This window comes from Ornithodoros turicata, chromosome 1, assembly GCF_037126465.1.
Source record: "Ornithodoros turicata isolate Travis chromosome 1, ASM3712646v1, whole genome shotgun sequence".
Lineage (NCBI taxonomy): Eukaryota > Metazoa > Arthropoda > Arachnida > Ixodida > Argasidae > Ornithodoros > Ornithodoros turicata.
The window spans coordinates 63,554,514-63,567,450 of NC_088201.1; the positions used below are offsets into that span (position 1 = coordinate 63,554,514).

General features: G+C 46.3%; 1 protein-coding gene across 2 annotated transcripts in view; it reads right to left on the reverse strand.

The window, feature by feature from the left end:
- Positions 1 to 336: 336 nt before the first annotated feature.
- LOC135399705 (uncharacterized) overlaps positions 337 to 12,937 on the reverse strand; it is a 60,847-nt gene continuing 48,246 nt past the window's right edge. The window contains exons 7-15 of one of the 2 annotated variants that reach the window (XM_064631442.1): positions 12,491 to 12,617; positions 11,654 to 11,742; positions 9,074 to 9,175; positions 8,969 to 9,019; positions 4,330 to 4,440; positions 2,543 to 2,560; positions 2,144 to 2,182; positions 2,015 to 2,068; positions 337 to 740 (exon numbers count right to left, since the gene is read on the reverse strand). In XM_064631442.1, the coding sequence (XP_064487512.1) occupies positions 444 to 740; positions 2,015 to 2,068; positions 2,144 to 2,182; positions 2,543 to 2,560; positions 4,330 to 4,440; positions 8,969 to 9,019; positions 9,074 to 9,175; positions 11,654 to 11,742; positions 12,491 to 12,617 (888 nt within the window). In that variant the 3' untranslated portion in view covers positions 337 to 443. Of the gene's footprint in view, positions 741 to 2,014; positions 2,069 to 2,143; positions 2,183 to 2,542; positions 2,561 to 4,329; positions 4,441 to 8,968; positions 9,020 to 9,073; positions 9,176 to 11,653; positions 11,743 to 12,490; positions 12,618 to 12,937 lie in introns of those variants that run through there. The other variant, XM_064631450.1, reaches the window with a different exon arrangement.

The following is a 12,937-nucleotide window of genomic DNA, read 5'->3' on the forward strand; positions in this document are numbered from 1 at the left end:
ACTCGGTCGTTCCGAGACCGGGTGAAAAAAGTGCTATCTCTGCAAAATTCTAGCTGCTTGGAAAGCCCCCCCGAACATGGGAGATTGCTTCGCTTTGACCAGGCGAACATGACTGATCGGGATCTGGCAAAAAAAGTTGCCACGAAATGACCACCCGAATTCGCCATAAAACTCCCGCAATTTGCTTTCCTGTGTCGCCACAGAGCGCCGCCACGCGTGTTCCCCCTCATAAAGCGCACCACCATGGAAGAGGCTAGCTCCTGACCTCCACTCACATTCCCCGTCACCTTCATAGCAGCCAGAAGAAATATTTAGCAATGATCTGAACGGAACGAGTAAAGTATTAGCTTTTAATTAAGAATCCATTTTCTGTGCAGCACACACAGTAGTCAGTAAATAACAATCAAGCGCGGTAGTGCTATGGAACAAACGTCTAACGCGAGTCATATTGTGTGCCCCCTGAGAGGCGTCGCTTGAAACTGGGGAAAATGAAAGCCTGCAGGAGGCCCTCCGTAATTGTCTTTGTCACGGGTGGACGCTTCTGCCGACTGGAGGTAGGGAGGCGTGAAAGAAGGCGGTGGTTGCTCTGGCGGTACCAGGGATTGAACGTCTTTACCTTCTGGACCACCGTCCTCTCTATGCCCATCGCTTTTTTGCATTGCGCCATGGTCGTGGATTTCGTCGTCCTTGCCTTCTCCCATTCTCGATGCATAATCTTGGATACCTGCTAGCGCTATTGTCTGGAAGAATGCAAAGAAGTGGCATTTGCGATTGCTCGCGAAACGATGTTCATATCCTCAGCAGTCCAGCAAGACAGACCACGTAAAACATTTTCGCAGAACGGCGTGCTATCAGTGCGCAACTTAGCGAATTCAGCTGGTCGTTTTCGTGCAGCGCAGTGCAGTGTACCAGCGTGGGTTCAGCCTACAAACGAACAAAGAGCGAACAGAAGGACCAATGAAACGCGGCGCACGTTGGACTGAGGGAACTTTTTCTGCACCACAACGACCAGCTGAATTCGCTACAGTTCACAAAAACGCTATGCCATCTGCCGAGTAGCGCTGATGTTGGAGGCGCTGCCTCATCTATAGCAAGCGGCTGCGTGGAAGCCTCCCGATCGGCACTCTCATTGGGTCCTGCTGCGTCACGGACACACGTCAACCTCACTTTTCTCTTACGGGATTCCGGAAGGAGGGTGAAGCTATCTCTAGAGGGACCCGCACATGAAATACCTCTCTCTCTCTCCTGCGTGGTACGTGTCAGCCGCGATTGTTGTTCTTGCGCAAGAACGGGCGTACAACACGCTGCAGCCCACACGAACATTTGAGAGGCCCTCTACGTTGGGTGGGTCCACATGATTTTGAGCCTATAATTTATTTTGGTGGGTGACTTTTAATTTACTTAACTGCGATGCTAAGATGTGTGCCAATCGTAGGGAGTTATCCGTCACGTCCGAACACGTAAGCAGGACGTTGAGTTTCCTGTGCACGCTTTCTTAAGATATTTTGTTGGACGTTACTAATCTATTCTCCGCTCTACAGTGATCGGTGTAACACCAATACAATAAAAGCTGTCCGCTGAGTTACTGGTAAGACGCTTCCTGCTTGCTTACGTTTATGTAGGCGTTTCTCAACAGCGTCACGTGCAGCTCGAGAAACGCCGCGAGCGGTTGGGCCTCTACTTATAACGCTCTGGCGCACGGCTTTGCGAATTCATAGCGGAACAGTAATACAACTAGGTTGGCATACTCTCAATGAAAGCAGATCCATAGGATTCACACGCAAAATGTAATTGCTGTAATGAATGAACGTCGCAAGATTTCGTCTAATACAATATTAAACGCTCAACAGCAGTACTACCTCGCGCATGGCATCTAGATATCCGAGGTCTAGGCAAGCGACTAAAGCTGCTAATTTCTCAAACAGCCTGTGGAGACTGCTGACATCAAGAGGTATTCTTTGGTGTCGAGATACAGGACGCGTACCTTCATCTTTTCACTTTCAAGCTAACTTACCTTGATGACGAGCCTCAGTATAACGTATGCGATCAAGTACAGTAGTCTTCCCACCTGCGTTCCGAAGCGAAATCATTTCCATATTGCATGATTCTGCAACCTGTGTCGACTCGAAACTGCGTAACTTACGGGTAACCGAACAGGTTGCTCTTCAGGCTCGGGAGTAACCTGGGTGAAAGAAAGAACAGAGGTGTTGAGGCACCCTTTGTTCATCATGAACTAGCAGAATGGTTTCGATAAACTTTCATTATTTTTATCGCGTAACTTGTGGTCAGCATGGCAGCACGCCTCTTTTGTGCACTCCCCTGCGTGACGCTTGGTAATTATTTGGATTAATGAAGTGTAGGAGCTATAGCTCCTATGCTTCGCAAATTATGCAAATTCGTACGTGCTCCCATCACAAACTTTTTATGATTACAATTGAATAACAAAACTCTTCCTCTTTCAGAAATGTTGCCACGTGGAACACCAAGTGTTCTTGTCGGAATCAGTCGAATGTAATGTGAAGGCAAGTGCCTATATGCTTACCAGCGCATTCGGCTCAACCTGTAAACAGATTTTCACAATGTAGTACCCAATGTGGTAGTACCCATGGTGGCCACTGCTTGCATCTTGACCCATACTCCTGACTCATACTGACACAATGCAGCGCACATTATGTCTGCCGTCCTATGTATACTGTGCTATAACTAAAACTCATTTTATCTTATACCTCAGTTCGATACAGGATGTCCCTTACGAAAAAGTCAGATCTGATTTTTATCTGACCTGATCACAACTTCCAGATCTGTTTTTGATCAGGAATTGGGACATTTCCAGATCTGGCTTTCTTGTCAGGCCAGATCTGGAAATGTCCCCATTCCTGATCTGTCTGGTATCTGGCCTGATTAATATGCCAGATCTGGATATGTCCCAATTCCTGTTCTGTCTGGTATCTGGCCTGACTAGATCTGCTTGTATATCAGGCCAGATCTGACTGCAAACAGTGTCCCACATAAAATATTCACAAAGATTTAAAGAAGGTGGATATCACACCACAAAGGTAGAAAACAGCATATGTATGTTGTTTTCTACTTTTGCAGTGTGGTACCACTTTTTGAAACCATTGTGCATTTCAGTAGGACACACTGTGTGCGGCCAGATCTGGCCTTATATAGTTATTGCAGTTGTGTGGTAGGTCGCAGTACTTTTCTCTTATACCTCATTATTTAATTTGGAAAGACATACCAGCTAACACATGAACTTGTGCATTAAGGGCCAGAACTTGTGCATTGGAAATAATTGCTTTGCCGCAGGATCTAAAGAAATGTGTGAGGGTTTTTGACTGTGTCTGCTTATCGCCCAACTTTACAGAACTGAATTTGTAGTGAACTTCACTTTTACTGGTTAGCATGCAAAATAAACGTGAACAGTCGTACACTGATATTTGTCGTTGCTGTTTGACGACCGGGACTGAGAGACCTTAACTAGTTCCTCTCCTGTCTCTCTTCTCCATTATTCTTTCTAGCTCACTAGTCGTTCGCACCGGACATTAATTGCGACGGTTAATTATCACGAAAGATTCGTCCAACGTGAAATGCATCACACAGGACATGCTCGTAAAGGGCACGATCATTCCGATGAGTTCCGGATCCGGCCTGTCCGGACCTTATATGGTCGTGAATCCGGATCGGACCTTGTCTGGTCGGATCTGGTTCCAATTGATCTGGACAGGTGTCCGGATAATACTGATGAATCCGGACTAACACAGACTGGTTTCCGGATCTGCGTCCGGCACCTGTCGGTTAAAACCAGATAAAACCGGATATACCATGCTCGCTTTCAGATCTGACCCGATCTGGCCTGAATCCGGGCTCGTGTCCGGCCGATCTGGAATTTTCGTACGGGGTCCCATGTAACTCGAACAAAGAAAGACGCGTACATTGTTCGAGAATGAAACCAGCTGTATATTGTTGGTAGTTGTCTTGTACAAGTCAGTGCCTGTTGTACAGTCTCTAGTTGATTAACTGAGATCAGTTACGTATTCTTGAAATATTAATGCAACAATTGAATCCATGGTTTCTGAAGGCGCTAGACAACTGTTTGACACTGTACGACTGATATTTAGGACATCCATAGTTCATATCTAATTAATTAATTAGAGGCAGTACAAAACATACCCGATGCAATCGACTCATTCGCGCACGTTTTTCTAAAGCTTGGGTCATGATGGAGTGCCTCCACTCTATATCGTGGCGAGCAATTTCTCTCGTCCTTATACGATTCGCTCGTCCCAATACTAACGTCATGCTGTGTTATGTTGAAGTACCACATACCTCAAGAGGAGCGTCAAAATATTCTGTTTCATTATCAATCCTGTACTTGTTTGCTGGGTTTCCTTTTTCTATTGGTTCAGATCCGGACGTGGTTCTGCGGTAGGCATCAGCCTGCGTATATAGGAAGGGGTTATCCGTGCTCCGCACATACTCTATGAACTCTACCAAGCTCATAGCTCGGCATTTCGGGCCTCGAAACTCACGATCACAATCATCTGTTAAGGAATGAGTTCAGCTGCGGCTACGAGCTCGATCATGTCGCATATTACACTCTTAAAAATGAACTTCACCACATAGCACGCTCCTAGCCAACCACCATCCCGAATGACAACGTTCTCGCCCCTGATTTGTTGAAAACGGGAGGAGAAGCCTATTTTGTGCCGTGCATAATGAACACAATAGGCTCCTCCTCCCGTTTTCAACAAATCTAGGGCGAGAACGTTGTCATTCGGGATGGTGGTTTGCTAGGAGCGTGCTATGCGCTGAAGTTCATTTTTAAGAGTGTAGCGCCTCACCAGATAACATCACACCTGCTCTGTTTACAAGTGCGCTTCTGGAAATGAACTTCACCGCGTAGCTCGCTTCCTAGCCAACCATAATCTCGAATGATATCGTTATCTGCCCTTTGTTGAAAACGGTAGGCGTACGCCTTTTTTGTGACAATTATGAACAGCATAAGTGTCACAAAAAAGGCGGATGTCTCCCGTTTTCAACAAATAAGGGCAGAGAACGATATCATTCGAGATCATGGTTGGCTAGGAGTGTGCTACGCGGTGAAGCTCATTTTTAAGAGTGTGTGATGTTATCCGGTGAGTACACTAATATGCGGCATGATCGAGCTCACCGATACGCCATGTCGAGACCTTCACGTGAGTTCGTAGCCGCGGCTGAACTCAAGCCTTATCAGATGATTATGATCGTGAGTTCCGAGCCGAAATGCCGAGCTATGACCAAGCCGGCCCGCCGAGATGATGTGAGAGAGAGTGTGTGGTAGTTAAAAGCTATCTACAAGTATGAGCGATGAGATGGTCCAGGATAAGAGAGAGAGGAGGATAACGATAACAAGTGAGTATGGCAGTTAAAAGCTATCTACAAGTGTGAGCGATGAGGTGATCCAGGATGAGATATTTACAGGAGGAGTTCGGTGATAAAGGGTAAAAGCGGAGCAATGCTGAACATCTACATCTGACTAAGTAACCCACACATTGTCAAAAACTGGATGACATTATCAAACGGCACAAGAGGAGTGTCACCCAGTAGAAGGGCTATAGGTGGAGTGGGACATGGTATCTGTAGAATGCGGTGAAATACTATTGGCGTTGGTGTTCGAAGTGAGGGCAGGGTGCCAGTACGTGCAAGACAGTCAAGCTGTCACCGCAGTGCGCGCAAGCTGGCGGATCCTGACCTCTGAGTAGGTGGTTATGCGTGAGCCCTGTGTGCCCAATCCTCAATCTGGCGTAAAGAACTTCGGAGGATCTGTTGATGTGTTCAGTCCGATGCGGGGGGCGGGGGGGGGGGGACGTGTGGCTGTGTGACGTGTAGCTTGTTATTTTCTTCGATGTCCCACTCCTGCTGCCACTGTGTGTAGACAGCTCTCTTTAACACTGGCAGGATGTCTTGGTAGGGTAGTCCTAGAGCTGACTCCTCTTGTGCCAACGCTCGCCGAGCCTCACGGTCGGCTCGTTCATTCCCCGGGATCCTGGGGACCCAGCAGAGACAGATTGAAGAGCCTCGGGAACAAAGCTGAGTCGCAAGCGCCCGTACTCGCTTGACGAGGTGATTCTTGCTGTCAGAGCATGAAAGCAGCGCACGCACACAGCTTATCGAATCGGAGTAAGTAACTGAATTTTCAGGGTCGTTTTGTTGAATGTGCCGCAGAGCCAGGAGAATCGCGTAAAGCTCTGCGGTGAAAACTGTGGCGTTCGTATTCAAGCGTGCCGTTATAATAGAATCACCTTCAAGGGCAACGGCCACCACACCATTGCTTATTACTTTGGTCCCGTCAGTGTAGATTGCATGGTGGTTCCCGAAGTTATGGTGAATCTCCAGGAATTCCTGGAGAATGACAGTGTGTACAGTGGATTGTTTGTCAAACTGTGTCATTTTTAAGTTGGATTGTATTAGGTGTCTCTGCCAAGGGGCAGCATCGAGGACTGCCTGCTGCAGCGAAAGGACAAAGGGACTGAATCCCACACCAGAACTCGCCGCCTGCACACGAAGCGGAAACGAGGGTAGAATAGAGGGCTTTGCAAGGAAGTATCGCTCCAGAGCGGGGTTCACACTACAGTGTACAACTGGGTCATCGCCTTGGCATCTGTACTTTAGCGCAGCCTTCGCATGTTCAAATTGTCTCCGTCTCTCGAGCGACCATTCATTGCCCTCAACATACAAACGGGACGTCCTGAAGGCACCGGTGGCGAGTCGGATGCCTTCGTGGTGGATGGGGTTCAACACCTTCAATGCCGAAGGCCGCACCGAGCCGTACACAACACTCCCGTACTCAATTACCGATCGCACAACCGAGTCGTAGACCCGAAACAGTGTGACTTTGTCGGCTCCCCACGATCGATGGGATAGAACTTTGAGTATGTTGCAGGATTTCAGGCACTTCTGTTTTATATAGTTTATGTGTGGCACAAAAGACAGCTTCTTGTCAAAGACCACCCCCAGAAATTTTTGCCCATCACAAACTGGCAGTATGTTGCCACCGAGGAGCAGCGAGGGCTCAGCAAATGTACCTCGCCTCCTCGTAAAAACAACACACGCTGTCTTTTGCGCGGAAAACCTGAAGCCGTTTTCATCAGCCCACTTAGACAGACGGTTGATCGTGAGCTTCACCTGTCTCTCAGCTGTCGAAAGACTTGATGCTGTGTAGGAAACCTGGACATCGTCTACGTAAAGCGAGTACTGGACCCAGGTGGAATGGCTCTCGCTATCGTGTTCATTTTCACAACGAATAGCGTAACGCTCAGCACAGACCCCTGTGGAACCCCGTTCTCTTGTACAAAGACGTCAGATAAAGTTGAGCCCAGACGGACACGAAACTTTCTATCCCTGAGGAAATTCTCAATGCACCTGTACATGCACCCTGTGACACCATATGCGTGTAGATCTTGCAGAATCCCGAAACGCCATGTGGTATCGTACGCCTTTTCGAGATCAAAAACGTGCACTTTTAAAAATGAACTTCACCGCATAGCATGCTCCTAGCCAACCATCATCTCGAATGATATCGTTATCTTCCCTGATTTGTTGAAAACGGGAGGCGTACGCCTTTTTTGTGACACTTATGCGGTTCATAATTGTATGTGGTGAAGTTCATTTTTAAGAGTGTAGAGCAGAATGTTGTGTACCTCCGCATTGGCGTCTGATTGGGTGCTACAATTCTTCAAATGACGTAACAATGGATAGAGGTATCTGGACGGCGGTACGTCTACTCGCCCGTATCCGAAAAAGAGTGCATTTTTGTATTAACGCTGCACACGTTATGAACGAGAAGTATTAAATATTAAATTGTAAATAGAATTAAGAAGCGTAGAAGAACAATATTACACCTATTACACCCATAACTAAATACCTGCAGATAGGAGTTCTTACCTCCTTTAAGATTCCCCGAACAGGTACGTTTCTTGCAAAGTTTTATGTTTTGATGCTTTCAAGCAGGCTATACGTGGCATTCATGCCTTTCGTGCTACGGAGAACACCCATCACTCAGCTCTTACAGAACAGTGACCCATCTATTCTATACAAAAACTAGCGCTGAGCAACTTCGTCGCTCTCGGAGGAATTCGCACTGTCATTTGGTAGTCTGACGTAGACCTGCACTGTTAAAATAGAACTTCACCACATAGCACGCCCCTAGCCAACCGCCATTCCGAATGATATCATTCTGTGTCGTGATTCGTTCAAAACAGGGGGAGGAGCCTATATCTGGGACAGGCATAATGTGTCTCAGATAGGCGCCTCCTCCCATTTTCAGCAAAGAAGGACAAAGAATGATATCATTCGGAATGACGGTTGGCTAGGAGCGTGCATTGTGGTGAAGTTCTGTTTTAACTGTGTGTGTGTGTACGCCATCTGCACCAATTGGACAAGTTGTGACGGGATTGTGTTCAGTGTGCAGTCGCGGAAGACGTACGCGGAGCATATTATACAGTACTGTTCACGCTGTGACTGGATCGGGTGGAACTTCACGAAAGAAAACATTTTGTATGGTGGTCAGCTGACGTTCGGGCAGTGCACGGCACCGTGCGGTTGATCTGCACAATTACAGGCGTTGTTCACGTCACACTACTTCCTTGTTCAACGTATAGGCTCCATTAGGTACATGTACATGTATACATATGTGTGATTTTGCATATGAATACCACTTCGGGTCTGTATGGGATGGGGTATCAGTGTTTTCCCTGGACATTGGTTCATACGTGCATGATTATGAATTAATTCCCTTGAAGGAGGACGAAAGAAACATTTTTTTTTTCTGTTAGATATGATATTTTGGTAGTTCTTGTAGTCCAGAGAGGCTGGTGTTGTTCTTTTTTTTTTTTCAAGTGAAGAAGTTGCTTCACTTTCTTGTAGGTAATCTGTGTGCAATTCATGATAGGGCTTGACAAAATGCGTGCTCAGTACTGCAACTCACATAACGAGGCGATGATTCGGTTGGTGGCGTTGTAGTTTTCCGTGCTATGGCCTAGAATAATTCCACGTAAAACTAATGATCACACGTATTGGCTGCTAAGCATACGTCCATGAAGCTCATATTTCCCGACGCGATTCCGATGCAGAAGTCAAGGGACGCGTCGACCACTCCCCACATCCAAGCAGACAGTACCATGCAGCGGCTGTCCTGCGTAAAAAACGCATAAAAGAAATAGACGCGCACAGAGACAACAGCTAAGTCAAATTTCTGCAAAACTATCACGATGCTTATCACTGATCCAAGGAAGGTGCCATATAGCAGAGGTAAAATAACCGTGTGGGAGGCCGCGAGCGGTAAGCGGCCACATTAGCAATTGATTCACGGAGGCGGGTCAACTCTAATGCACCATGGGGTGCGAGCTCCACCACTCGAGAGACGGCGCTGCCGTCGTTTTGGGGGAGAAAGTAGGATCACGTGACTCCCGCCTGCTTCGGCGCATGCTAGCAGGATGCACAGCTCGAATATTGAGTCTCGCTATTTCGATGTTCTTTCTGATTCTGCTCGTTGCCTGGTGCCCACATCGCGTATTTTCACCTTTTCTTGCCACAATAATCAGTTTTTGCCGCTCAACGAGCCTGCTTCTGGACTGGTTCATCCATGCAGCTTGAGCTATGAATAGCTTCGCCAGATGGCAAAGACACTCAATGGTGAAAGGAATGAAGAATTGAAAAATAGAAAGAAAGCGAAGAAACAATTTTCTTGCTAATGGTAGGCATGCCCATGAGACGATTAGTAACGATCAAAGCACTTGTCGGCTAATTTAAACCTGCGGTGCTGCTTTGGAAGACTGCTTCAGTTTTCTTTCCTGTGATATTTGCATTTCGTCTAATTCGTCTACTGGCTACACAATGTGTAGGTCAGTGCTCACTCCTGTACTGCCTTTGCGGAACAAATATTCTGTGACAAACACGCGATGAGCGTACTCAGCATGTATTTCCTAATAGGTTATGTCTAAATGCAGCAGAGGAAACCGCGTTTTCAACCATAAACCCTGAAATTTAATACTGTTTAACGTTCAACATTTTAAAAATCTATATATGCAAAATAAAACGACGTATACAGGAGTTGAGCGACAAATAATCGACCCGAAATTAATTATAAACAGCAAGCGCTATGGTTTTGTGACAATGCAGACACTATTCACAATGAACTGACGCATATTAAATCGCAACTGTGCATCACTTTTTAAGCTGACTAGTTTGCTATTTAAGCAAAAGCTTTTTCATTTTTCTGATGTGCGAAGAGATTCGAGAAATTCGAGACATACGTTGCTGACAAGGGTTTCACCAGGAATTACAGTTCGCGTTCATGGAAGATGCATAATTCTGCAATCTCCATTGCGACATATGCTGCGAATGACAGCATTGGATTCCGTGGTCTCTCAAAATACGGAGCTCGTGTATATTCTCAGAAAATTTAATTCGATATCGAACGAGCTGATGTATCGCACGAGAAATCAATCAATCCAAGGACTGGTGTACGAAGCTAGAAGACCAGATCAACGAAACAAAACCGCAGGAGATACGCTGCCAAAGCGGCGATCGAGCATGTTATCCTGCATTCCACAACAGGGATGCGCTTCCGACAGGGGCCGCCACCACATGTCCTCGCGCCCAATACACAAGTTGGAAAGCTGCAAGCCTGCAAAGGCGTAACATTACCGCATGCAGCAGGTAGCCAGCACTCTATAGGAAAACGTTATGCATTTTTGGGTATAAACGACTTGTCCTATGCACATCCCTTTTGAGGTATAAGCGCTGTATCTTCCTGAAGTCATGGCAATGTTAGAGCCTCCTGAAGGAATATTATTTGTACGTTATGGCTACAAACGCGTATCCTCCAAAAGGTACATTGTGAGCACTTTGTGGTACAGTTTCAGAACACGCAGAATAGTCGAGAGCGCTATATCTCGAAGTGCTATCCCGCTCCAAACGTAAAAAGAAAGATTTTTAATAGCAATGGAACGTCTCCTGCCTTCCTCCTTTGACTGCCCGCTAGAATTTGCTTGGTAACTTTTTTTACACCTTTTTACTTTTTCTAAGGAATAGCAAGCCGTCTTTTCTGACTGACTTTTCCTGACAAATAACCAGATCCCCCCCCCCCCAAGAAGTACCCCCGTTCCGCCATCTTGTTTTGCTGCCTGCTAACCTAGTAACAGTCTCTTGAGTAGCACCTGCTGCTACATGCGTTGTCTCAGCACTGCTGCTCTATAGACGCAAGGTAGGCCGACTGACCATGTTTTCGCAAATTTCAAACCAGTCCTCAGTTGCCTTTATCTCACACACACGCCTGCGGCGTTCGCAAAGGTGTGCCTGCTATTACGGACATCCTGTCGTCTGGCACGCTTGCACGAACGTTGAGGAAGTTCCTAAGTGGTGTCCTCAGTTGTTTCGGTAGTGCTTCAGGCATACGCTACACACTTCTCAACGGTTCGCGTAGAGCATTGACAAGGCTACTGAGCACAGCGCTGAGGAACTTCCTCAACGTTCGCGCAAGCGGGCTCAGGTGGTAACAAGTGATTCTCTTTCGGTTTTGAGGCAACAGAGGAGGAGTCTATCCAAGTGATAACGAGCGCAGTTACCGCCCTTTCACACTTTTTTATATAGAGAGCGCGATTATGCTTACGGATGCGACGCCAATGCAGAGGACAAGGTCGAAGGCCATGCTAATTCCAGCTAGGCTACCGATCAGGATTGTTCCGTCCTTTGGAGGCACTGTAATAGGGGTACAGACTCTAGCTAATAATGCCTGATAACGCTTTTCTGTAGGCGTGATAGTGCGCCAGGTGTGTAGACGATACCCGTTAGCCTATAGTGTCCTTGTTATCGAGTCTTTCTTCATGTATAGAACAAAACGACAATATGGGTTCATATCAGGGTTCGGTTACTGAAAACAAAGCGGAAGCCGAAATGTAGTCATTGTGTTGCCCTTACAGAACGCACAACACCAGAGCTCAGTGTTGATCAAGTCCAAAGCGAATCTAATGCTTTCCATAAGCGAATTAAACATCAATAAATGAAAATGTCTCAACAAGGTATAAGGTCTTCACTGACGTTCTATCATCTGTGCCGATAGAACTGCACATTGCATACGCTATCAAATGAAGCCAGTGAGTTTCAGAGTAGGCTTATAGACTAAACAAGCTTATTTTGTGAAGTAGTATCGTTTCTGTTCACTTGCAAACATGCAGTTAGATCAGTGTAGAAAGTTATTATAGTAGTTAGTTTGTTATACGTCATTCTGAACTAAGAGCGGGGAACCAATAAGCAACACCGGACTATAGCCACGCAACTAACAACGCAATGCGTGCAGATGCATTTACATGCTAAACAAAATTGTCCCACCTATTATCAAGTCAAGTTGGAACGCGATATTTCGTGGTGTACCAGGCCACATGGGGCAAGTAAACTTCACGAAAATCCATGTCACCCTAATATTGGTTTCGAAAGTATTTTTTCTTACTGTATCTGTCGAGTGTCTTGACTGGAGGAAAGACATGTTCTGCACGATAAACAGGGTTTTCTGGGTCCGTAGGAAGAATATTCTGGAAACGCAGGAACATGTAGACCACGTTCGAGGTGTTAATGCACTGAAATAATTAAAAAAAAAAAGAAGGTGAGAACGGCGAAACAGTGTAGCACCGTCAGCTGCAATGACAGGAATATGTTGCTTTCCTGTTGCCATTGTACTGTGTGTCCTGTTTTCAGAATGAAGCTGTTACATCGGAATACTTAAGGTCATCGTAGATTCTGTCGAGAGTGCTTTGTAGTCGCCTAGGGAAATTTCGATAGTAATTGAGCTGAGGAAGTAGTAACACACGAGTCAGGTAATGTCGTTGTTGGTTGTTGTAATACAGATGCTGTACCGGAAATTGAGGGGCTACACTGATGAGACACGAAAATTCAAATG